The sequence below is a fragment of the Brassica napus genome, chromosome A9, assembly GCF_020379485.1.
Source record: "Brassica napus cultivar Da-Ae chromosome A9, Da-Ae, whole genome shotgun sequence".
Taxonomy (NCBI): domain Eukaryota; kingdom Viridiplantae; phylum Streptophyta; class Magnoliopsida; order Brassicales; family Brassicaceae; genus Brassica; species Brassica napus.
Genome location: NC_063442.1, coordinates 34,119,435 through 34,140,634, shown reverse-complemented (window position 1 = coordinate 34,140,634; position 21,200 = coordinate 34,119,435). Strand labels below are relative to the sequence as shown.

General features: G+C 39.1%; 5 protein-coding genes across 7 annotated transcripts; 2 read left to right on the top strand and 3 right to left on the bottom strand.

The window, feature by feature from the left end:
• Nucleotides 1–1,433: 1,433 nt before the first annotated feature.
• On the top strand, nt 1,434–5,672 carry LOC106366134 (gamma-tubulin complex component 4). The gene is made up of 16 exons (XM_013805695.3): nt 1,434–1,689; nt 1,754–2,054; nt 2,138–2,274; nt 2,365–2,463; nt 2,674–2,794; nt 2,877–3,149; nt 3,286–3,366; nt 3,450–3,533; nt 3,687–3,773; nt 3,850–3,905; nt 4,030–4,212; nt 4,357–4,582; nt 4,664–4,752; nt 4,839–4,992; nt 5,069–5,191; nt 5,269–5,672. The coding sequence occupies exons 1-16, from the start codon at nt 1,532–1,534 to the stop codon at nt 5,323–5,325; spliced, it is 2,229 nt and encodes a 742-aa protein (XP_013661149.1). The 5' UTR covers nt 1,434–1,531; the 3' UTR covers nt 5,326–5,672.
• Nucleotides 5,673–5,808: 136 nt separating this feature from the next.
• On the bottom strand, nt 5,809–8,058 carry LOC106366135 (actin-1-like). 3 transcript variants are annotated; one of them, XM_048741118.1, is made up of 6 exons: nt 7,929–7,982; nt 7,772–7,853; nt 7,331–7,401; nt 6,852–7,245; nt 6,153–6,766; nt 5,809–6,065 (listed from the first exon to the last, which is right to left on the bottom strand). In XM_048741118.1, exons 3-6 carry the CDS (start codon nt 7,388–7,390, stop codon nt 6,000–6,002), a joined length of 1,134 nt encoding a protein of 377 aa, XP_048597075.1. In that variant the 5' UTR covers nt 7,391–7,401; nt 7,772–7,853; nt 7,929–7,982; the 3' UTR covers nt 5,809–5,999. The 3 variants fall into 3 exon arrangements, with proteins under 3 accessions (XP_048597075.1, XP_013661150.2, XP_013661151.2); XM_013805696.3 differs by lacking the exon at nt 7,772–7,853 and having other exon boundaries at nt 7,924–8,058; XM_013805697.3 differs by lacking the exon at nt 7,772–7,853 and having other exon boundaries at nt 7,929–8,046.
• Nucleotides 8,059–8,133: 75 nt separating this feature from the next.
• On the top strand, nt 8,134–9,314 carry LOC111200317 (60S ribosomal protein L36-2-like). The gene is made up of 4 exons (XM_022691105.2): nt 8,134–8,249; nt 8,376–8,490; nt 8,778–8,977; nt 9,157–9,314. The coding sequence occupies exons 2-4, from the start codon at nt 8,389–8,391 to the stop codon at nt 9,191–9,193; spliced, it is 339 nt and encodes a 112-aa protein (XP_022546826.1). The 5' UTR covers nt 8,134–8,249; nt 8,376–8,388; the 3' UTR covers nt 9,194–9,314.
• Nucleotides 9,315–14,236: 4,922 nt separating this feature from the next.
• LOC111200749 (F-box/FBD/LRR-repeat protein At1g16930-like) lies at nt 14,237–15,268 on the bottom strand. The gene is made up of 2 exons (XM_022692070.1): nt 14,618–15,268; nt 14,237–14,524 (listed from the first exon to the last, which is right to left on the bottom strand). The coding sequence occupies exons 1-2, from the start codon at nt 15,266–15,268 to the stop codon at nt 14,237–14,239; spliced, it is 939 nt and encodes a 312-aa protein (XP_022547791.1).
• A 3,898-nt stretch (nt 15,269–19,166) lies between these two features.
• Nucleotides 19,167–19,913, bottom strand: LOC111200750 (vegetative cell wall protein gp1-like). The gene has a single exon (XM_022692071.1). The coding sequence runs from the start codon at nt 19,911–19,913 to the stop codon at nt 19,167–19,169; it is 747 nt and encodes a 248-aa protein (XP_022547792.1).
• Between the last annotated feature and the right edge of the window lie 1,287 nt (nt 19,914–21,200).

Below are 21,200 nucleotides of genomic sequence, written 5' to 3'. Positions count from 1 at the left end.
TTAGAGTGTAGACTACAAAACAAGTCTATAAAGTAGACTTCGTAGGAAGTCTATATATATGTAGACTTCTTTTATTACGTGTAGACTTCCAAAGGATAGAAACGTAAAATACATTTATGTTTTTTGTTTGGTCATAAGGGTGAAATAGTACTTTTACTACTCCTTTAGGTTGGTTTTGCATTTGACTGAAAGTGGGGTACACTTTTACATTTGACTTGAATATTTGGGTTGGTTTTAGCAAATGTCCCGTTTTTTTTTCAAGTGAAAAATGGTAATCTTACATATGTTTAATGTAGTTTTTTCATTTTTTATGTTGTATGTTTACATGTTATTTATAATTTTCGAAAATTAGTAATATTAAAAGGTAAAACTATATTTGATGCCACGTGTCATCTTTCGGAATAAGTTTTTTTTGCTTATGTGGACGCTCTATGGAGCCTCAAAAGGTCTCTTTTATTAGTATAGATTTATATATTTATAATATTTACTTATTATTTATTTTTCTATATATTGTGTATTTCTCTTTCTTATACTTTATATTTTGTTAATATCTATATTTTATATTTTAAGATATATGTTTAAATCTTAATGTATTTTTCCATTTTTAATGTAAAACGGCAATGTTTAATAGAAGAACTTGGACAAATAGTGAAATAGTTATATTTATGTTTTTTTTTCTTTTTTTTTTATAAAATGGTTATATTACATTATGGAGATAAGCCGTTTTTTTTAGTGAAAAATGGTAATCTTACATATGTTTAATGTAGTATTTCCATTTTTATGTTGTATGTTTACATATTATTTATTATTTTCGAAATTATATATAATGTTTTTTTTACAAAATAGTAATGTTACATTATGGAGATAAGTCGTCTTTTTTTTAGTGAAAAATTGTAATCTTACATATGTTTAATGTTGATTTTCCATTTTTTATGTTGTATGTTTACATATTATTTTTTAAAATAAAAATGTAAAATGGTAATCTTACATATGTTTAATGTAGTATTTCCATTTTTATGTTGTATGTTTACATATATTTATTATTGTCGAAATTATATATAATGTTTTTTTACTTTTTTTTTATAATACGGTAATGTTACATTATGGAGATAAGCCGTCTTTTTTCAAGTGAAAAATGGTAATCTTACATATGTTTAATATAGTTTTTTTATTTTTTATGTTGAATGTTTACATATTATTTATAATTTTCGAAAATTAGTAATATTAAAATGTAAAACTATATTTTATGCCACGTGTCATCTTTCGGGAGAAGTTTTTTTTGCTTATGTGGATAGAGCCTCAAAAGGTCCCTTTTATTAGTATAGAATAAAACTATATTTTATGCCACGTGTAATCTTTTGTGAAAAGTGTTTTTTGCTTATGTGGACGCTCTATGGAACCTCAAAAGGTCCCTTTTATTAGTATAGATTTACATCATTTGCCACTGAACCACACCAGTGAACCAACCGTTCCGGCGACTGTGACCGGTCATTTTGATTTTTTTCTCTTTCCCTCCCGAGAAAGTTTCGCAATGTTGCACGAGCTTCTCCTAGCTCTCCTCGGTTTCACCGGAGACCTCATCGTCGACGAGCGGGAGCAATTGAAAACCCTAGGCCTCGATTCCCCTCTCTCCGACGAATCCACCTTCAAACTCGCCCCCGACATCTCCTTCATCCAACCCAGCGAAAGGTACTCTCTCTCTCTCTTTTCGATCTCTTCTCCTTAATCGATCTGATTTCGATTTCTCTCCTAGGGACCTGATCGAGAGGTTGATCAAGCTAGGGTTTTACTACAGAGAGCTTGACCGGTTCGCGAACAAGTCCCGGAACTTGAGCTGGATTAGGTCAGTAACCAGTGTGCATCCCTTGGAACGAGCCGATGAGCTGTCAAAGCAGACTAGTAACGAGAAGAAGCCCAGTGTCTACCGCAGAGCTATTGCTAATGGAATTGTAGAGATTCTTTCGGTTTACAGGTCTGCGGTTCTTCACATTGAGCAGCAGCTTTTGGCTGAGACTACGCCTATCTTAGCTACGGTGACTCAGGGACTCAATAAGGTATACATTTCTCAACAACACGTGAATGCATTGAGCCTAGGATTGCAGTATGAGTAAAGCCAATACCTTTGTTATCTGTTTAGTTTTTCCTTCTCTTCCCGCCACTTTACGAGGTTGTTCTCGAGATTGAGCGTGATGATATTCGTGGAGGAAGGCTTTTGAATGTATTGAACAAAAGGTGTCATTGTGGTGTTCCTGAACTCAGGGCTTGTCTTCAAAGGTATTCACTTTGCTTTGTTTCTTAGTCGTTCGATGTACAGTAAACTAAAAAAAAGTTTGTATTGTTGCTTATTCCAATATCCATGTGTAGGCTTCTTTGGCATGGACATCAGGTCATGTATAATCAACTCGCGGCTTGGATGGTCTATGGGATTCTCCAGGATCCCCATGAAGAGTTTTTCATTAAGAGGTAACTGTAAATTCTATGTTGTTTTCTTTTCTTTTTTTTTTTTTAACTCTCTGAGTGTCATCTTGTTTTGCTCAGTGTCGCCATTAGTGGTCCTCGTAATATATTGGCTTCTGTAGTCTTGAGCTGATGCCGTTGCCTATATCTGTACACTTTGGTTTCTGTATGTTTTTCTCTAAAGAATATACAGTTCAGTTCTGATATACTTTGCAGGCAGGAAGATGGCGATTTAGATCATCGCTCATCTCAGGAAGAGATATCTGAAAAGTTGGCTCGTACCTCAGTTCACGAGACATCTTTAACTGATTGGCATTCTGGATTTCACATCTCTTTGGTATTTTCCATGCCATTTTTTTTAGTTTTTAATTAGGTACAGTTAATGTATTTGTAATGATGTTTATGTGCTTATATTGCAGGATATGTTACCTGATCATATTCCTATGCGTCTTGGTGAATCAGTTCTTTTTGCGGGGAAGGCCATAAGGGTTTTGCGAAATCCCAGTCCTGCTTTCCAGTTCCAGAAGGACAAGAGTTTTCAGCAGACAATGCGTGGCTCCCAGAGAATTCGTGGATTTATGCATAGTGATTTCTCTGAGAAGGAAACTGAGTTGGATGCGGATCTTACTGGGGAAGAGTTACTCCCTCAATCTGAGGCAGACAAGATCGAAGCTATGTTAAAAGATCTGAAGGTACTGGTTGGGAGACTGTCTCATGGTTTATTTCGGTTTCATTCATGGGACACCTTTATTTTCATGTTCATGATAGCACTAGTATTTGTCTCTCTTACAATCACATTATACTTAAATTTTAAACCTCTACGTGCAGGAATCATCTGAGTTTCACAAGAGATCATTTGAGTGCACTGTTGATTCTGTTCGAGCAATAGCAGCCAGTCATCTTTGGCAGGTGAGGTTCTCACCTGTCAACTTCTAATTCTTAATCATTTGGAATTTTGGATCAATTTTTATTACATACCTTCCTTTCTACAGCTCGTCGTTGTGCGTGCTGATCTCAATGGTCATCTTAAAGCTCTAAAAGACTATTTTCTGCTAGAAAAAGGAGATTTCTTTCAGGTAAACTGAATATAATATCTGTTGTCACTCTTGAGTTGAAAATAAGGTTAATTTATATCCATATCGTGTGTTTATGTCCTCGTTTCTTGCATTAGCCTCAGTAAAGGACATGTAGACATGTAACCTCATATCTTATGGACTTTCTGATTTTAGTGCTTTCTGGAGGAGAGTCGCCAGTTGATGCGATTTCCACCTCGCCAGTCAACTGGAGAAGCTGATCTAATGGTACCATTTCAGTTGGTAAGTGTATACAACATATAAGAGTTTTCATGATAAAAGGTTCTGATGAGGTCAAATTGTGTATATAAACGCACAGGCTGCAACAAAAACAATTGGCGAGGAAGATAAGTATTTCTCTAGGGTATCCCTAAGGTCAGTAACATCACGTTCTAGTAGATGAGTATTTGCCAGCCTTTGATCTAAGTGGGAAGCACACATTAATAATTACTTCAACCAACTGGTCCATAATTTCGCTGCTTTAACTGCTGCTCAACAGGTTGCCTTCATTTGGAGTTACAGTAAGATCTTCTCAAGCTGATCTGGCGAGATCTAAACTCGCTCTTACCGGGAAGGCGAATCTTACATCAGACACCTCTGTGGATGGCTGGGACGCTATTGCTCTTGAGTATTCTGTTGATTGGCCCATGCAACTGTTTTTCACTCAAGAAGTACTTTCTAAGTAAGAATCATTGGGCATTGCTTGAATCCTCTTTTTCTTCGAATTTTTCTCACTTCAGAGGCCTTGTATCAATTTCGTTGGCTGTTTTCAGGAACTTGAAATGCTTGATGCTTTCTCTAAGAGCTATAGTTTTGTGTGTTTTAGGTATCTCAAAGTGTTCCAGTACTTGATACGGCTAAAAAGAACTCAGATGGAATTGGAGAAATCATGGGCTTCTGTAATGCATCAAGATCACATGGATTTTGCTCAACATCGAAAAGATGGTACAAAGGAATCAATATCTCAGCAAAGACGACAAGGCATACGACCCATGTGGCGAGTCAGAGAGCACATGGCGTTTCTTATAAGGAATCTTCAGTTTTACATTCAGGTAAAGAAACCCAAAGTTGGGTCTCAAGGCAGATTGATAAAAAGCAAAAACATCTAAGGTTTGATTTCTCTTTGTCTTAAGGTTGACGTGATAGAATCTCAGTGGAAGGTGTTGCAAACTCACATCGAAGACTCTCAAGACTTCACTGAACTCGTTGGCTTCCATCAAGAGTGAGCTATTGTTACTGTTATAAATAAATTTGGGTTTAGTTTCTTTGCTACGACTACTACTTACCCACTATACTATGTAAATGCAGGTATCTCTCGGCTCTTATCTCTCAATCTTTCCTCGACATTGGTGCAGTCTCCAGGATACTCGACAGCATCATGAAACTCTGTCTCCAGTTCTGCTGGAACATTGAGAATCATGAAAGCAATCCAAACACTTCGGAACTTGAAAACATATCCGAGGTGCGTTATCTTTTCGCACATTCAATTCAAACAAAGTGCTCTGTTTCATTAGTTTGTCTTTCTTGCGGTTTTGAAGGAGTTCAACCAGAAGTCGAATTCTTTGTACACCATACTGAGAAGCAGCAAGCTGGCCGGGAGCCAGCGAGCCCCGTTCTTGAGACGTTTTCTTTTACGCCTAAATTTCAATTCTTTCTACGAGGTAGTGATTTCTATACAGTAAGATTTTGTGGTTCATAGAAGTCGAGCTTCTTTACCTACTCTGTTTCACTGCAACAGGCAACTACAAGGGGCTTGTTGAACGTTGTTCGGCAACGCCCAGCTCTTCCATTGTAAACGTACGACAGTTCTTGTCAGAGAATCTAATGCAGCTTTTTCACAAATGGACTTGAGGTTTTGCAGCAGCTATGACACCTGGTGAAATATTGTTCTGATCTTCAAATCATGATCACATGACGCCATTAAAGGGAATATGTATGATATGTGGACGTGGTTTGTGCTCACGCATTTCCTTATAAACTCAAAAACATAAACTGCAAGTTGTGTGTTTCTTCGTGATTTTGAGATGTTATGCTATGTAAATTAAGTTAGAGACGACTAATAGGTCTGGTTCGTTTGATTATTTGAATGCTTGATGATGATGCGAGTTCTATAATTTTCTATTTTTAACACGTTTTATCTTACGCGAATATTAGCAAAGTACAACATGAAGCTATAGTATAGTCTACGTCCATCTTAGTAAGCTGATGCTATGAACAACACATTCAACTATTGTATAACAATAGATTGTACTTTTACTGCTATCCAAAACCTTGAAAATTTCAGGAAAATAGGTGTTCTTATTCACTGACAGACGCAAAAAGTATCCATACTACAAAAAGATAATGCAAGTGCTTCAAAATGTCTTAGGCCAGAATCTGAAAATATTGAAGAAGAACAAAGAGGAACAAAGAACGAAGATGAAACCCAGTAAGGATGAATTGGAAAACCCCCATGGCTTAGACTCAAACTCAAAAGCATTTCCGGTGAACAATGGACGGGCCTGACTCATCATATTCCGCCTTTGCAATCCACATCTGCAAAAATCATGAAAGACATATATCAGTCAGAAATGACTAGAAATTATTTGGTTTGAGTGAAATAAAACTGGTTGTACTAGTTACCTGCTGGAAGGTACTGAGAGAAGCCAAGATGGATCCTCCAATCCAGACAGAGTATTTCCTCTCAGGCGGTGCAACAACCTTGATCTTCATGCTGCTCGGTGCCAAAGCAGTAATCTCCTTGCTCATTCTATCAGCAATTCCAGGGAACATAGTGGTTCCACCACTGAGCACAATGTTACCATACAAGTCCTTTCTAATATCCACATCACATTTCATTATGGAGTTGTAAGTGGTTTCATGGATACCGGGATTCTCCATACCAATCATAGACGGCTGGTAAAGAACCTCAGGGCAACGGAACCGCTCAGATCCAATGGTGATCACTTGCCCATCAGGTAACTCGTAGTTCTTCTCCACAGAAGAGCTGGTATTAGCCGTCTCGAGCTCCTGCTCATAGTCCAGAGCAATGTAGCAGAGCTTCTCCTTAATGTCTCTGACAATTTCACGCTCAGCTGTTGTGGTGAAAGAGTAACCACGCTCAGTGAGGATCTTCATCAGCGCATCTGTGAGGTCACGACCGGCGAGATCAAGACGTAGGATGGCATGGGGAAGAGCGTAACCCTCATAGATAGGAACCGTGTGGCTCACACCATCTCCAGAGTCAAGCACAATACCTACAAGCATAGATCAACAAATGTTGAAGATACACAGTTGTTGAATCTGCAGAGTAAAAAAAGGGCTATATGATTTTGGATTTACCGGTAGTACGACCACTAGCGTAAAGTGAGAGGACAGCTTGAATGGCAACATACATAGCCGGAGCATTGAAAGTTTCGAACATGATCTGAGTCATCTTCTCACGGTTAGCTTTAGGGTTGAGAGGTGCTTCAGTGAGTAGAATAGGATGCTCCTCAGGAGCAACACGGAGCTCATTGTAGAAAGTATGATGCCAAATTTTCTCCATGTCATCCCAGTTGTTGACAATGCCGTGCTCAATAGGGTACTTGAGAGTTAGAATACCACGCTTGGATTGAGCTTCATCACCAACGTATGCATCCTTCTGTCCCATCCCAACCATGACTCCAGTGTGACGTGGACGGCCTACGATACTTGGAAACACAGCCCTTGGTGCATCATCTCCAGCAAAACCAGCCTAAGTCAAACACAGAACATAAAACCATCTTAGAGATGGACTTAGCTACATTATTCATCAGATCAACAAAAATTACAATATTTACCTTGACCATTCCAGTACCATTGTCGCATACAAGGGGTTGAATGTCCTCACCGTCAGCCATTTTCTACTTTTCTGCAAAGAAATAAACATAAGACCAATTTTGGTATATAAAACAAGAATAGATTAAAAGGCAAAGCAGTCAACTCAACGATCCTTTCCATAGCATTATTATATTATATGATAAACAAAGAAAAATAACAAATTCATTTTCAACGAGTCAATGCCCTACAAATTATATCCAGACAGAGAGAGAAAAGACAAGAATCAAAATCTAAAAGGAATGAGAGAAAGATTCTAGATCAAGCAGAACCACGTTTTCCAATTCGATTTAATATTATCATTAAACAATATCAACCAGAGAAACACAGTTGAACAAATAACACTATCAACACTTGTGCTCGCCTCGCCTGCATTGAATAATATACCAATCTTTGCCACTTACAGATCCAGAAATCAAATTCAAAGAATCAAAGAGACACAAATTGTCAATCGAGAACGAGGTGGAGGAATAAAGAAATCAGGATCTGTAAAAACAAAAAAAAAACGATCTAAATTATACAGGAAACAGGAGGAGAAAGAGAAGAGAATGAAAACCTTACAGGAAGATTCTCGGGAAACAATCTGTCTAAGAAACAAAACAAAAAACGAACACAAAACCAAAATGAATGGCGAAGCAGTAAAAATTATTAAACGGGTCAAAAGGCTTCGCTCCTCTTTTTCCGGTTCAATTAACTAAAAGACGTTTTTACCCTCTCTTTTAAAATGGGTTAAACTGTAAAGTCCAAACCTAAGCCCGCGTTTAAGGCCCAATAGTGGCCCAATCTATTTGGAAAAGGGTTAGGGTTTCTCTTTAGCCTCCTCCGTATATACACATTCAGAGGTTTCACTCGTGTTCCTCCGAGCTCGATACAAAAAACAAGGTATATGACTTCTGATCCAGTTCTATGCTATCTCTTCTCGTGATGGTCTTGTGCATCGGTTTCATCGATGTTGTAACTGTATAGAAATCTCTTATTGATCTTCTGTTGTTGTTGGTTTTTGAAAAGTTTGCAGAAGAAGATGACAGCTCCTCAAGTGAAGACCGGTTTGTTCGTGGGGTTGAACAAGGGACATGTTGTCACCAGACGCGAGCTGGCTCCTCGTCCCCGTGCTCGCAAAGGAGTATGTTCTCTCACTTTTTTTATTCTTTGGCCTTAGTTTTAATAGTTCCTAGTTAGTTCTGTTCACATAGTTCTAATACTGTTTCTGGATTCATGATCCTAAGTGCTATCATCGTTATTTGTGATTGTTCTAACTTCACGGCTTTGTTTGAAATCACTATTTTGTCTAGCAATGTCGATGCAGTTTTTGTACTTCTTGTTTTCCTTAATTTGAGCTTGTCTTGTACTAAATTCGTGGTGCTGTGTTCTTGATTTGCTGTAAATTGAATGTGGTTTGGGTGTGCTCAGCAAACGAGCAAGAGGACGCTCTTTATCAGATCCTTGATAAGGGAAGTTGCCGGTTTTGCCCCCTACGAGAAGAGAATCACTGAGCTTTTAAAGGTTGGTAAAGACAAGCGTGCTCTCAAGGTGGCTAAGCGTAAGTTGGGAACCCACAAGAGAGCCAAGAGGAAGAGAGAGGAGATGTCTAGCGTTCTCCGCAAGATGAGGTAATAAAAAAAACCTAAGCTCCATTTTTGACTACTGTGCATTTTGCTCTTCTTGATGTCTCTGAGTTACTCGTGCATAGTTAAGTAAGAGCAAAACTATCTTCAAATTGAAATTTCCATTCCGAATACTCATTTCTAAACATAGACAGCAAATGATTTTGTTGTTGTAATGAATGTAGGTCTGGTGGTGGTGGTGCTACTGAGAAGAAGAAATGAGCATCGTTTCTCTCAGGATGACAAACTACTCTTTTTTTTTTTTATGTTTGTTTTAGTATTTGGGATTTGAAGAGAATTTTGTCCGGTGATTATTTGTTGAAACTTATCATTTTATCTCTTATTACCTCTGACTAGGCAAAACCCGCGCTACGCCGCGGAATATTATAACACTAACTGATTTTTATAAGTCATGTTATTTCATGCTTAAACGGAACTGACTTCGAATTAAACTGTTAATTTTTTTCCCAATAAAAATGAAAACAACACAGTTCGAATCATCAGACTTAAAAGCAAGATGGCTTGTTCCAACTTGCTAAGTAATTGCAACTTCCTCTCTATCTTTAGAAAGCTTCTTTCTAAACATAATATAATCCGTGCTTTATCCCCTTCGTCTACTTGGCTTTAACTTCATTTAATAATATAAACTACATCTTCAAAAAACTCCTAGCATTAGTGTTTCAAATGCACTTGGCAGAAGATTTATCGGCACTTCTTCTCCTATCATCCTCCTACCTTGAAGTGAAGCTTAGCTGAAGTGTTTATGCTGTAAACATAAGTGTCTCTTCCTTAAACTAGGGGTGGGCGTTCGGGTACCCGTTCGGATTCGGGTCGGGTATTTCGGATTTTCGGATATTTCGGTATAGAGGTGTAGAACCCGTTCGGGTATTTCTGTACTTCGGGTCGGGTTCGGGTATTTTTAGTTCGGATTCGGTTATTTCGGATCGGGTTCGGATATTTAGATTTTGAAAAAAAAAATTAAAATTTTCATTTCTCAAGTTTCTTGTATTTAAAAGTATAACTTTAAGTTAACTAATTTTTTGTTTTTAATAGATTGAATGATTAATAGATTTGGACATAATATTTTAAAACTAAAAAGACACTAATTTAGTTATTTTTTTAAAAAAAATTTGGTTGTAACTTTTTGTTAATTTTTGAAATAAAAAACTTGACATGCATTTTAAATGAGTAGCTAATCATTTTTTTCGTAATTGTATGTATATCATATGAACTTAAAGTATGTGTAGTATCAATATAAATATTTTATATAAAATGAGAGATGTAAACTAGAAATATAAGGTTAATTATACATATGTTCGGTTATCTTCGGATATCCATTCGGGTTCGGGTATTACCCGTTCGGGTTCGGGTATCCAATATCTCCTTATTCAATACCCGTTCGGGTATTTTGCTACTTCGGTTCGGGTTTCGGTTCGGATTTTTCGGATCGGGTTCGGGTGCCACTTCGGATATCGGGTAAAGTGCCCACCCCTACCTTAAACGATATAGAAAATTTATAAATTTTAAAATGTAAAAACATTAACATATTTTATAAATATTAATGCACTTGTTTTGACTATTCGTACACCATCTTATACCAGCAATCAGATATGGTCATCACACAAATATCCCTAGCCAAATCATCAGTCTGATTTCTGATCTTTTTGAATAAATAGACATAATTTTTTTGCAAATTTGCATCATCTTGAAATGCATCAGTGTTTGGTTAGTCCATTAATAATAACAGTGTATATATGACCAAACACTAAAGTTTCACAACGCATTTAAAAAAAAAACATAACTGAAATAGTGAAAAGTTTAACTACTTTACTCAGAGACCTAAAGTATTTTTTTCTGTAATCCTCAGAGACCTAACGTTTTCGCCATATTCATTTCAAACATAAGACAATAAAAAGAAAGCAGAGCTCGAAATGTAATTCGTCTTTGGAGAAGAGAATTCTTCGATACCTCCTTAACATCTAATCACATGTGTCACTGCATCTTTTCTCTGCAGATTCTAGAGAAAAATAAAGTTTCCTTCTCATGGAGATGGGTCCCGACCACTTGTTGGAACAATCTAACATAAACCTTCAGCTTCTTAATAATATATGTTATTTGCCCAATCATACCCTGTCGCCAAAAAACAGTAATATAGAGAAAAAAGAACATTTTTAAGTTAAACGGCAAGACAGTTTCTTTGAAATCATCTGTAATAAAATCTTCCACAAGTTGTGGCCATCATCAACCCAATCTTACTGCTCGATGAAGATAATTTGAATGTTTTGTTCGTTGATCATTTTTCACCATGATGGATTCACTTCATTTTAATCATTTATTTTACAGTAATTTAAATCTTTGCAAAAAAGTTTGGTCATCTTCGTCTTAAACTGAGTCATTCATCTTGATTTTCTTTGACCTTCACTCGAGCCAATCATCATCTCATTTTTCTTCATTTTACTCCCGTATATCCATTAGTCTTCTTCTCCAGCTACTCTGACCAAGTCCCCACAACCAACGTTTTACATATTATTCTCTTGTCTAACTCCAAAAGCATGCATCAAACAATTTTCTCTCTGATATCACTCCTCCTTTATATTCTCAAGTCCTTCGAGGTCCTAGACATCTTAACAAATGGTTCCATGTTATTATTTGATGTTTCCTATTTGTTCCATTTATTTCATGTTTCCTTAAAATACCAAAAGAGCATGATATGGATTGATGTATTTTAAGCCTCGTGTTAATTAAACATACTCGTGTTGGTAAATAGACTGTCATTTTGTTAAGGTTTACACGTGCATACAGTACCTAAGAACAATACCTAAGAATGGTTCAACAACATAAAAAAAATCATACACTTAACCAAATATCAGTAAATCATTAATAAACTCATAATCACCAAAACAATCAAACACACAAAAGAAACCTAAAAATATTACTTACATACTAAAGAAAAAGACGCAAGAAAATCACCACAACTCTGATCTCTTACACCTGAATGTTTTGAAATATTGACATTCATGTGTATACCTATGAATGTAAATGACTAAAATATATTAATATACGACCAATTTAAAAATAGACATCACTAACCTTTTTGTAACTCCCGTGATTTATGAAGAGAAAAAGACAAAAACAGCACTAAATCAAATTTTTGTTCCCAAACTAGCACTCAATGCCAAAAGTCACAAAAATAGCACTCAAGGGGTGGGGTTTAGGGTTTAGAGTTTAGGGTTTAGGGTTTAGGGTTTAGAGTTTAGAGTTTAGGTTTTAGGGTTTAGAGTTGAGAAGTGGGGTTTTGGGGATAAGATTTCAAATTTTAAAAAAATAAAAAAATTTAAAATTTTCAAAAGATAAAATGCTATTTTGGTCATTTTAGTTTTTGAGTGCTATTTTTGTGATATAAACTTAGAAAGGTGCTATTTTGGAGATTTGTCCATTTATGAATGCCTTTTACAAAAAAAAATGGATTTTTCATGATATTTGGAAAAACGCATGTGAGCAGATTGCTATATCAGGTTGCCGTGCTCACATTATAATCTTCTCTTTTTTGAATGATGGGATGGTTTGGTGGGAAGGCAGAGTGATGAATGTTCCTGTGTAGCCATTTTGTTCCTTTATCTACAATCTTCATCAAAACAAAAGCTTGGTAGAAGAGAAGGAGAAGCAAGCACTACTCTTTATAACCTGTGAAACTATGTAACTGGAAAATTAGAGAACTTCAGGTATGGACTTAAAGCGATGACAGTACTATAAAAATAAAGATGGCCTTATGTAAAAGCCATCACAAACTAATAAAGAGTTTAAAAGAACGTGGAAGGTCGTTGTTTGGCCTGATAGAAAGGAAAAATTCAATGAGCCCAAGTCAAATACACAAATGTAAATGTTTGTCTCTCTGAAATCGATATTGACGGGTCTTAAATTCTTTAGGAATTCTGTTTTTTTTTTTTTTTGATCAAAGTTTTTCCTTAGGAATTCATGTGAATTGTATTTCATTGGTTTATATACTATTTTACTGAACAACGAATCTATATACATTGTTTAGAAGGAAGAAAAGACATTAAAGAATTGATCAAAGAAAATTTAGTGTACGTCAAACCAATACTATTTCATTCTAATCATTTGTTTGGCAAATAACAACTACCCAACAATGAGAACCTATTAAGAAACAATATTATTTCCTAAAAACAAATTTGCAGAGAAGCATCAACGTACGATGGCGTCAAACCAATACAAATCCAAACAATAATATTAATTAGCAGCAAACAGAACCATCATATTCATATTGAGAGAGACATGCAATGAGTAATAATATTAGGTTCGTTGGTTTCTGGCATAGGCTTCTTTCGCCGGAAAGGGTTGTTAACGGAGAAGAGACTTGAAAAGCCAGAACTTTCGCCGGCCTCAGCCACCTCACCGGAGAAGAGAGTGGTGAAGATCCCTGATTGGGTCTGAAGTTCTTCAGCCTTTGCCTTCTTTGTTGTCTTCTTCCCCATCCTCGTTCGATTTCAAAGCGAAAGAGGAAGAGAGAGATCGATCAAATCGAAAGAGGAAAAGAAAGAGCAAAGAACCCATCTGATCAAATCTTTGACAAGTGAAAGTGATGATATAAACGAAGAAGAAAAGGTAAAGCACAAACAAACGTGGAGAGACAAAATGTTTCTATTGGTTTTCACAGTTTTTTCATTTATTGACATGGCAGTCTTATAGGCATTTTAAAATCTGATGTGTCATGCTTTGGAGAGAACCTTGTGCCATTATTGTGTTGATTTCATTTAAATACTGAAAAATCAAGAAAGTATCTTTGAAAAATCAAAGTTAAATGCTCCAGAAAGTACAATGGAAGTAAATTTCGGAAAATGTGTTTATGACTGACAGGATTCTCTGTAATGTTATATATCTCAAATCTCAATACAAATTTCTTAACCTCAAAATTACAATTCCCTAACAAAAAGTGTCTAATCCTTTCACAATCACCCACTTGAGATTAACTCGCAAGTAACCCGAGACGCCTAAAACACACACCAAGAACCTTATTTCACTTATGAATAAAACTATCTCTTTTTTTTCACATAACACCCAACTTCATAAGATATAAGATTAATAGAGTCTGATCGAGAGTATAAACTCTTTAAAGAAGGAAAATTAGCTTGATAACATCTAGGTGGAACCTAGGAAACTTGAAGCCGTGCTCACACACACAAAAAAAAAAAAAAAAACCTAAAATAGTCTTACACTGGATTACTACTACTATAAGAGTTGGATTCATTATTCATCTTGTCTATGGTAAGCCACACAACCAGTGACAATGATGCACTCTCTAGACTTTCTTTGAATCTTTTTTATTTTCTTGATGATGCCATCACCAAAACTCTTGCTTAAGCTCAGTTTCTTCAGGACAGCACAATGACTCAGAAAATATCTAGCTAATTTCATCTGGCTTGAAGTTTTTGTTGTGCCTTGCGTGGCAAGCTTAACATACTTGAGAGACGATAGGAAACACGGTGGCACAGAGGAGAGTTTCATTGGGCTTTCCTCTATATCAAACACAAATTCCTGATAATTTATATGCCCCAAACAAAGAGATAGTTAAGTTTTATGGGATGAATATGCAAACTTTTACATACAAGAGAATAATAAGAGACTCACCAGGACGAGTATGTGTAGATTCGGGCAGCAACAAAGAAAGGTTGGCAGCAATTCCCAAAACGAGTCAAGGAAAGAAGCATATAACCAAGACAAGTTAGAGAAGTGAGGTAACTGTTCCAATTTTGAGTAATCATGGATGACCTCTAGAGTATTGTAAGAGATCTCCATGCGGGAGACTGTGGATATCTTGGTGAGGAAATTACGGATCATAGTCCTCTTGGAATTAGAATCATCATCATCTTGGTCCAGTGATGTATAACCATCATTCCCATCAAAGTGAACATCGATGTTCACCGATGCATAGGGAGCAATACTGTGTATAACGATGCTTCTAGATAAGTGATCATGGAGACTCATATGCTCAAGCCTCGGAGCATCTATTTCCACAACATGATCTTCCAAGAGACCAACTTGGCATGAGTCAACCCATAGAGTTAAACTTTTTAAAGACTTAGAGCGCACACAAATAATTTTAAGATAATCAAATATATCCCTGATTATGGTTAACTTTTCAAGAACCGGGCAGCTGGTTAGAAGTGTCTCAAGGTAATTGGATTCGTCATGGATCAGCGAATCGTCATACTCATACCTTACAATATCTAAACACATAACCTTCAGACAAGGTAGGGAAGCAACAAACTCTAGTTCCATGTCACTCAAAGCTACGTGGTAGAGACTTAAGTTTTTTTTTGAACTTAATTTCATATTAAATTGCAGGAGAATGAAAATATTACATGCCCAATGGCTAGTGTTTTCCGAGCCCATGAAAACCCAAACATTGTTCAACCCAAATCAAAGATCATAATAGCCCAATAGGTAAAGAAAGCCTGTAAAGGAAGTTGAAAGGGGGAGAGTCGTGATGGGAGAGACGATGTTAACGAGGAAGCTGTGGAGTCTCAGGCAAGCCATTGCTGCATCATCCTTGAGGATAACCGGGGACTAGTGTCTCTGTAGCTGAGTAAACGGTCTCTGATCTGACGATCAATCAACCGCAGTAGTGCATCGTGAGAGCGAAAGGTGTTCCGGTGGAGTCTACTATTCCTTTCCTGCCAAATCCAGTACAAGCAACACTGCCAAGTGAGTAAGGTAAGCCTTCCCTTCCAGTTGCGACTATTGAGTGGTCGTAATTGGGCTAAAACATCAGTCCATTGTTGAGCTGGATTCAAGCCACAGCGAGGAGCCAAAGTAGACCACAGGTTCCATGATAGTGGGCAGGCAAAGAAGAGATGATCTCTTGATTCCGCAGTAGAATTGCAGAGTAGGCAAGTTGCTGGCGTTTGCAGTCCCCAACGTAGTAATCTATCTCGGGTAGGGCAACGATTTAAGATGAATAACCAGGAGAGGAATGAGTGCTTTGGAATGCCTCCAGCGATCCAGACCGTTTGTTCCCAAGGTACTGGAGCTCTATTCCCCATCAAGCATCTGTAAACATCTCCAGTTGAGTAAACTGATGAGATTTTCCCTCCTATCTCTCATTCATAGCAGTCTTCCTCTGTTGTTAAGTCCAGGGTTGTGAGGAAAGCATGCAGCTGTAGTTGCTTCTCAGAACGAGGTTGTGGAAGAAGCCAATGATCATTCCTGAAGAGAGAAGATACTGTTGCTTCATCTTGAACCCCAAGCGAGAAATTAGAGTCATTTGCAAGGAACCTTCGGAGAGAGCCGAAAGGTGACCAATTGTCTGTCCAAAATCTTGTTGTGATACCATTCCCAACCTTTAACTTGATCCAATCATAAATCTCCCCTCTCATTTTGAGTAGTTTGTTGACTAACCATGAGTTTCGCACACTAGGTTGGACCGTCCAGAAGGAGCTGAGGTCACCACTGAGCACTGTCTCTCGAAACCAAGCTACCCAAATCGAACCTGCTTATAAAAAGAAGAGCCAGATTAACTTCATCATACAAGCTTTATTCCACTGCACAAGGTCCCTCACTCCAAGTCCGCCTTCTTCCTTCGGTCGCGTCACAATTTCCCAACTCACCCTCGCTGTATGATGTTCTTCACTGTTACCTCTCCATAGGAATACTCCACATAAAGAATTTATGCGTTTGATGCAAGCCTTTGGGAGAACAAAAGAGGAACACCAGAAGTTAGTAATGCCCACAATAACTGTCTTTATGAGGAGAAGGCGACCAGCAAAAGATAATGCTCTAGCACTCCATGAGTTGAATTTCCTCTTTACTTGCTGTATTAGAACTTCACAGTTGAGTAATGAGAGTTTTTTGGTGCAGAGAGGAACTCCAAGATAGCGGACCGGGAGCGTTCCTTGTGGCATGCCCGTGGAGAACTGGATGAGGTCATGTTCTTCATCAGAGAGGCCAGACGAGAAGAAAGAAGATTTCTGTAGACTCACAGCCAGGCCTGAGCGAAGTTCAAACTCCTTTAGCACTTGCAGAACCGCCTGAAGGGATTGGATCGAGCCATCCATGAATATGAGTAAGTCATCAGCGAAACATAGATGAGTCAATCTGGCTGATTCACAACGGAGGTGGTAGTTGAATTTCAGGTCACGAGCGGCCTTGTTCAGCATAAGCGAGAGGCTGTTTAGCGCAATGACGAACAGATAAGGGGAGAGAGGGTCACCTTGTCTAAGGCCCCTCCTACCCTTAAAAAAACCATGAGTTTCACCATTGTAGCCTAGTGTGAAGCTTGTAGTACAAACGCATTCTTTCAGCCAACCAATGAACTGCTCAGGTAACCCCATCCCTTTTAAACAGCTGATGAGAAACTCCCAGGATAAGGTGTCAAAAGCTTTTGCTATATCAACCTTAATGGTTATACGCTTCTGACCTGAGTTTTTGTGATATCCATTTATCAGCTCAGAAGCTAGGACCGTGTTCTCAACCAGCAATCTCCCTTTGACGAAAGCAGTTTGATTAGGAACAATGTAATCGGACAACAATGGCTTGAGACGCTTCACGAGTAGTCTGGAGATAGTTTTATAGATCGTGTTTAGACATGAGATAGGCCTGTAGTCAGTGATAAGGGAGGCTCCAGGACGTTTAGGAACAAGAGAGAGAATTGTTGAGTTGGCTGCTGTAGGTAGATATGAGGACGTAAAAAACTGCAAGATAGAGGTGATGACTTCCGATCCCACAATGTCCCATGCCGCTTTGTAGAAACCTGAAGTAAAGCCATCGGGGCCAGGCGCCTTGTTAGGGTTTAGCCTTAGGAGAACCCTGGTTATCTCCTCATGCGAGGGAAGAAGAAGCATTTGTTGAGATACGGATGATGGGCATTGGAAAGGCGACAGAGACTGGAACCATGTAGGAGGAGAATAGAGTGGGGATGGCAGTAGTAGCAGGGGACCGAGGATTGACTGAAAGTGTTGGATCGCATGAGCAGTCATCTGAAGGGGGTCAGAGATCACCACACCTGATGGGAGGATGAAAGATCTGATAGCGTTGTAGTTCATTCTCACTTGGACAACACGATAAAAGTAAGCCGTATTTTGATCACCCTCCTTCAGCCAGTTGATTCTAGATCTTTGCTTGAAGTAACATTCCTCTATGGTCCTTAAAAATTGCCACTTCTGCAGCAGGTCCTTCTCCATTTCGAACAGAAAGGTGGATGGCGCCTGAAGAGCTTGTACCTGCACATCTTGTAGCAAACGGTTAGCCTCACACACTCTCTGTTGAATTTGTGAAAAGTTCTCTCTATTTAAACTTTTTAACTCCCTTTTGATTTGTTTCTGCTTCCAGCATAGGTCCGTGAGATTGGTCACTAGGCTTCCAGCCTCAGTCCACGCTTGAAGTACCACAAGGTGAAAGTCGGGATGTTTAGTGAGGTAGTTGTAGAATTTAAAAGGCTTGGTACCAGAGGAGGGTGTTTTAAAATCTAAGTCGACAAGACAGGGGCAGTGGTCTGAGAACATGGGTGGGAGAAATTGGACAGAACAATTAGGAAAAAGGTTCAGGGTAGGGCTTGAGATGAGGAAGCGATCAAGTTTTTTTGCTATGGGGCTTTCAGGCTGATGATTGCTCCAAGTAAAAAGAGGTCCTTGGTATCGCAGGTCAAAGACCTCAAGTTGAGTTAAGCAATCTCTTAGTTCAATCATGTGGTGAGTAAGGAAGTCCACAGCAGGAGCCGAGTGTTCTGCTGGATGGATGATCTGATTGAAATCACCACCAATCATCCAAGGAGAAGCATGAAGGTCTAGCGTCTGATGCAGATTCAGTAGCTCCACCCATAAGTCAGAACGCTCACTTCTTGTGTTACACGCATATATAGCAGTGTAGATGAAAGGCAAGGAGCCTGGTATCTTCACTTCACATGTTAAAGATTGTCTTGATTGGTGCAACACACTGACACCCACTGTGGGTTTCCAGATTAAAACGATACGGCCATCCTCATCTGAAGCGTGGTTGGAGGTAAAGTTCCATCCATTACATAGCTTCCCCATTAAGTAGCTGAGGTTATGATCTTTGATATGAGTTTCCAGAATAGAACCAAAAATAGGCTGATGGCTACGGAGCCAATCACAAAAGGGCTGATGCTTATCCGGATCATTTAGACCACGGACATTCCAAAAAAATACCTTACTATACATAGTTAAAGATTTTGAGGCTCTTCAGAATGAAGAGCACTCTCAGTAGCCAAGTGATCAAAAGGGTTGGAAATGGGTATGGAGGGGGGGTCGGGTGAAGTATTTTTTATGGGGCAATTTTCTTTGGTAGGGAGAGTGTTTGAGGTTAGAGGTGGAAGGGAAGAAAAATAGGCAAGTTGGCTCATGAATGAAGGAAAAGAGTGAAGGCTAGGAATGGATTTTGATCTTTGTAATGATTGTTTTTCTGTGGTTGCAGGAGGGCTGATAGGGAATAAAAAATCACCAGGAGAGGTGAAGGTTAAGGGAGGAGAGCTATCAGAGATCAAAGGGGAGGAGGGTAGAGGAGGAGGGTTTTTTGAAGGGGAAGGATCGAGGTGATGGAGGGGAGGGGCTGCAGTGACAGGAGCAACAGGGGGAGGAGGCGGACATGGTAGGGGAGGAGCAGAGGAGGAGGGTGAAGGTAGAGTTCCAGCAGGGACCACCGGAAGAGTAGCAACAGGAACATAAACTTTGTCTTTGGAGACAGCTTTGGGAGCAGCCTTTTTTAATACTTTTGAGCTTGGAAAGGCGGCTCCTAGCGGCGGAGCAGGCAGAAGGAGACAATTACGAGAGATATGTCCTAACTCATTGCAGTGAGCACAAGTAGGAGGAACCCAAGGGTAGTCCACTTGTACTTCCACCACTTCACCGCTCTGCCTTACGAACTCAACAACACGAGGCAGAGGTTCAGATAGTTTCACCTCTACTTTCATGTGAGAGAGCTCCAAGCTGACCAGATTTAAGGTGAATTCATCTGTCTCCTTTGGTTCTCCTATTAATCCTGCTACTAAACTCAGGCCAGCCTGATAACGAAGGTCCAATGGAACGCCCGTCAAGTGAGCTCAAATTTGGATGGCTTCCCTTGGCGATGAGTTATCTGAGCTAGAGTTCCATTGAGAAGCATGAAACATAGAGTCTCCGACATACCAGACATTCTTTTCCAAGATCTTTTGTCGAAGGTAGTCACTGGGAATGCGAACCAACATGGATCGAGATAAGGGGTTGTTGTGAATTTCAACCCTTTTACCTTTTCCCCACATATGGTTCAGAACACTCTGAATCTGTTTGAACGGCGGAGATCTACCATTAAAATGACAGATAATGAAATCTCTATGCATTTCTGCTCCTTTCGCGAAAACACTGTCAGGTATTAATACTCGAGGCCTTCCTGAGTCTGAGAGCGAGACTGGAGCTAGTCTTGAGAAAGATTTATCTTGGGTTTGTCTCAATCGTTCTACTAGAGAAGGTTTTTGATGGGTAGGGTTATTTGTGAGGGAGTGGGTTGCATTTGAGGCAGCTTTGTTGGTGGCGTGGTTAGGGTTAGGCAAATGGGGATTAAGGTCAGGAACAAGGGGTACATTAGGGGTTGGGAGGGGGGGAGGAACCGAGCTAGAAGCTGTATTGGTTAAGGAGGGTGAGGAAGCTTTGGGTGGGAGTATGGTAAAGTTTTCAGGAACTTTAGCAGGTACAGTAGTTTCAGATCTAGATTCAGCAGCAGTGATTCTAGAATCAGTGGAGGGAGCCACAGATACAAGTGCCTGGGCAGTAAGAGAATCTGTAGGAGCGGATGATTCAGAGCCAGAAGTCTTTCCTACAGGCCCGAGATAGGCAGTACGTAGGGAAGAACGAGATGGTTTGGAGGAGGATAAGGGGGGGAATAGAGGAGTAGGGAAGGGGCTGAGCGGGTCAGGGGGGTCTGGGAGAAGGGGAGGGGTGGAGGAGCGACTGTCACCAGTGGTGGCAAGCGGCGGACTGAGGGCGGAAGCACTACCAGAAGGGAACCAGGGGTTCGCCATTGGGAACCGAGCTGTCTTTTTGTACCGTGGTGGTAGAGACTTAAGTTGGCCAAGGTATTACATGAATATAGCGAAAGAGGCATACAAACTATTTTGTCATCGTCTCAGTTACCTTGAAAATCCAGATGATGAACCCTACGCCTAACTAAAGCATCTATCCACAACTCCAAAACACTATCGTTATCATCATCATCATCATCAATA

What these genes read in the sequence shown, in the direction of transcription:
- LOC106366134 (XM_013805695.3), top strand. Translation starts at nt 1,532, where the DNA reads ATGTTGCACGAGCTTCTCCTAGCTCTCCTCGGTTTCACCGGAGACCTC. An exon ending in TTCATCCAACCCAGCGAAAG is followed by an intron (nt 1,690 to 1,753) that starts GTACTCTCTCTC and finishes TTTCTCTCCTAG; the next exon opens with GGACCTGATCGAGAGGTTGA. An exon ending in CTATGTTAAAAGATCTGAAG is followed by an intron (nt 3,150 to 3,285) that starts GTACTGGTTGGG and finishes CTCTACGTGCAG; the next exon opens with GAATCATCTGAGTTTCACAA.
- LOC106366135 (XM_013805696.3), bottom strand. Translation starts at nt 7,390, where the DNA reads ATGGCTGACGGTGAGGACATTCAACCCCTTGTATGCGACAATGGTACT. An exon ending in ATGGTACTGGAATGGTCAAG is followed by an intron (nt 7,246 to 7,330) that starts GTAAATATTGTA and finishes TGTTTGACTTAG; the next exon opens with GCTGGTTTTGCTGGAGATGA. An exon ending in CTCTCAGTACCTTCCAGCAG is followed by an intron (nt 6,066 to 6,152) that starts GTAACTAGTACA and finishes TGATTTTTGCAG; the next exon opens with ATGTGGATTGCAAAGGCGGA.
- LOC111200750 (XM_022692071.1), bottom strand. Translation starts at nt 19,913, where the DNA reads ATGAAAGTAGAGGTGAAACTATCTGAACCTCTGCCTCGTGTTGTTGAG.
- LOC111200317 (XM_022691105.2), top strand. Translation starts at nt 8,389, where the DNA reads ATGACAGCTCCTCAAGTGAAGACCGGTTTGTTCGTGGGGTTGAACAAG. An exon ending in GTCCCCGTGCTCGCAAAGGA is followed by an intron (nt 8,491 to 8,777) that starts GTATGTTCTCTC and finishes GGGTGTGCTCAG; the next exon opens with CAAACGAGCAAGAGGACGCT. An exon ending in AGCGTTCTCCGCAAGATGAG is followed by an intron (nt 8,978 to 9,156) that starts GTAATAAAAAAA and finishes TAATGAATGTAG; the next exon opens with GTCTGGTGGTGGTGGTGCTA.
- LOC111200749 (XM_022692070.1), bottom strand. Translation starts at nt 15,268, where the DNA reads ATGGAACTAGAGTTTGTTGCTTCCCTACCTTGTCTGAAGGTTATGTGT. An exon ending in ATCTACACATACTCGTCCTG is followed by an intron (nt 14,525 to 14,617) that starts GTGAGTCTCTTA and finishes ATAAATTATCAG; the next exon opens with GAATTTGTGTTTGATATAGA.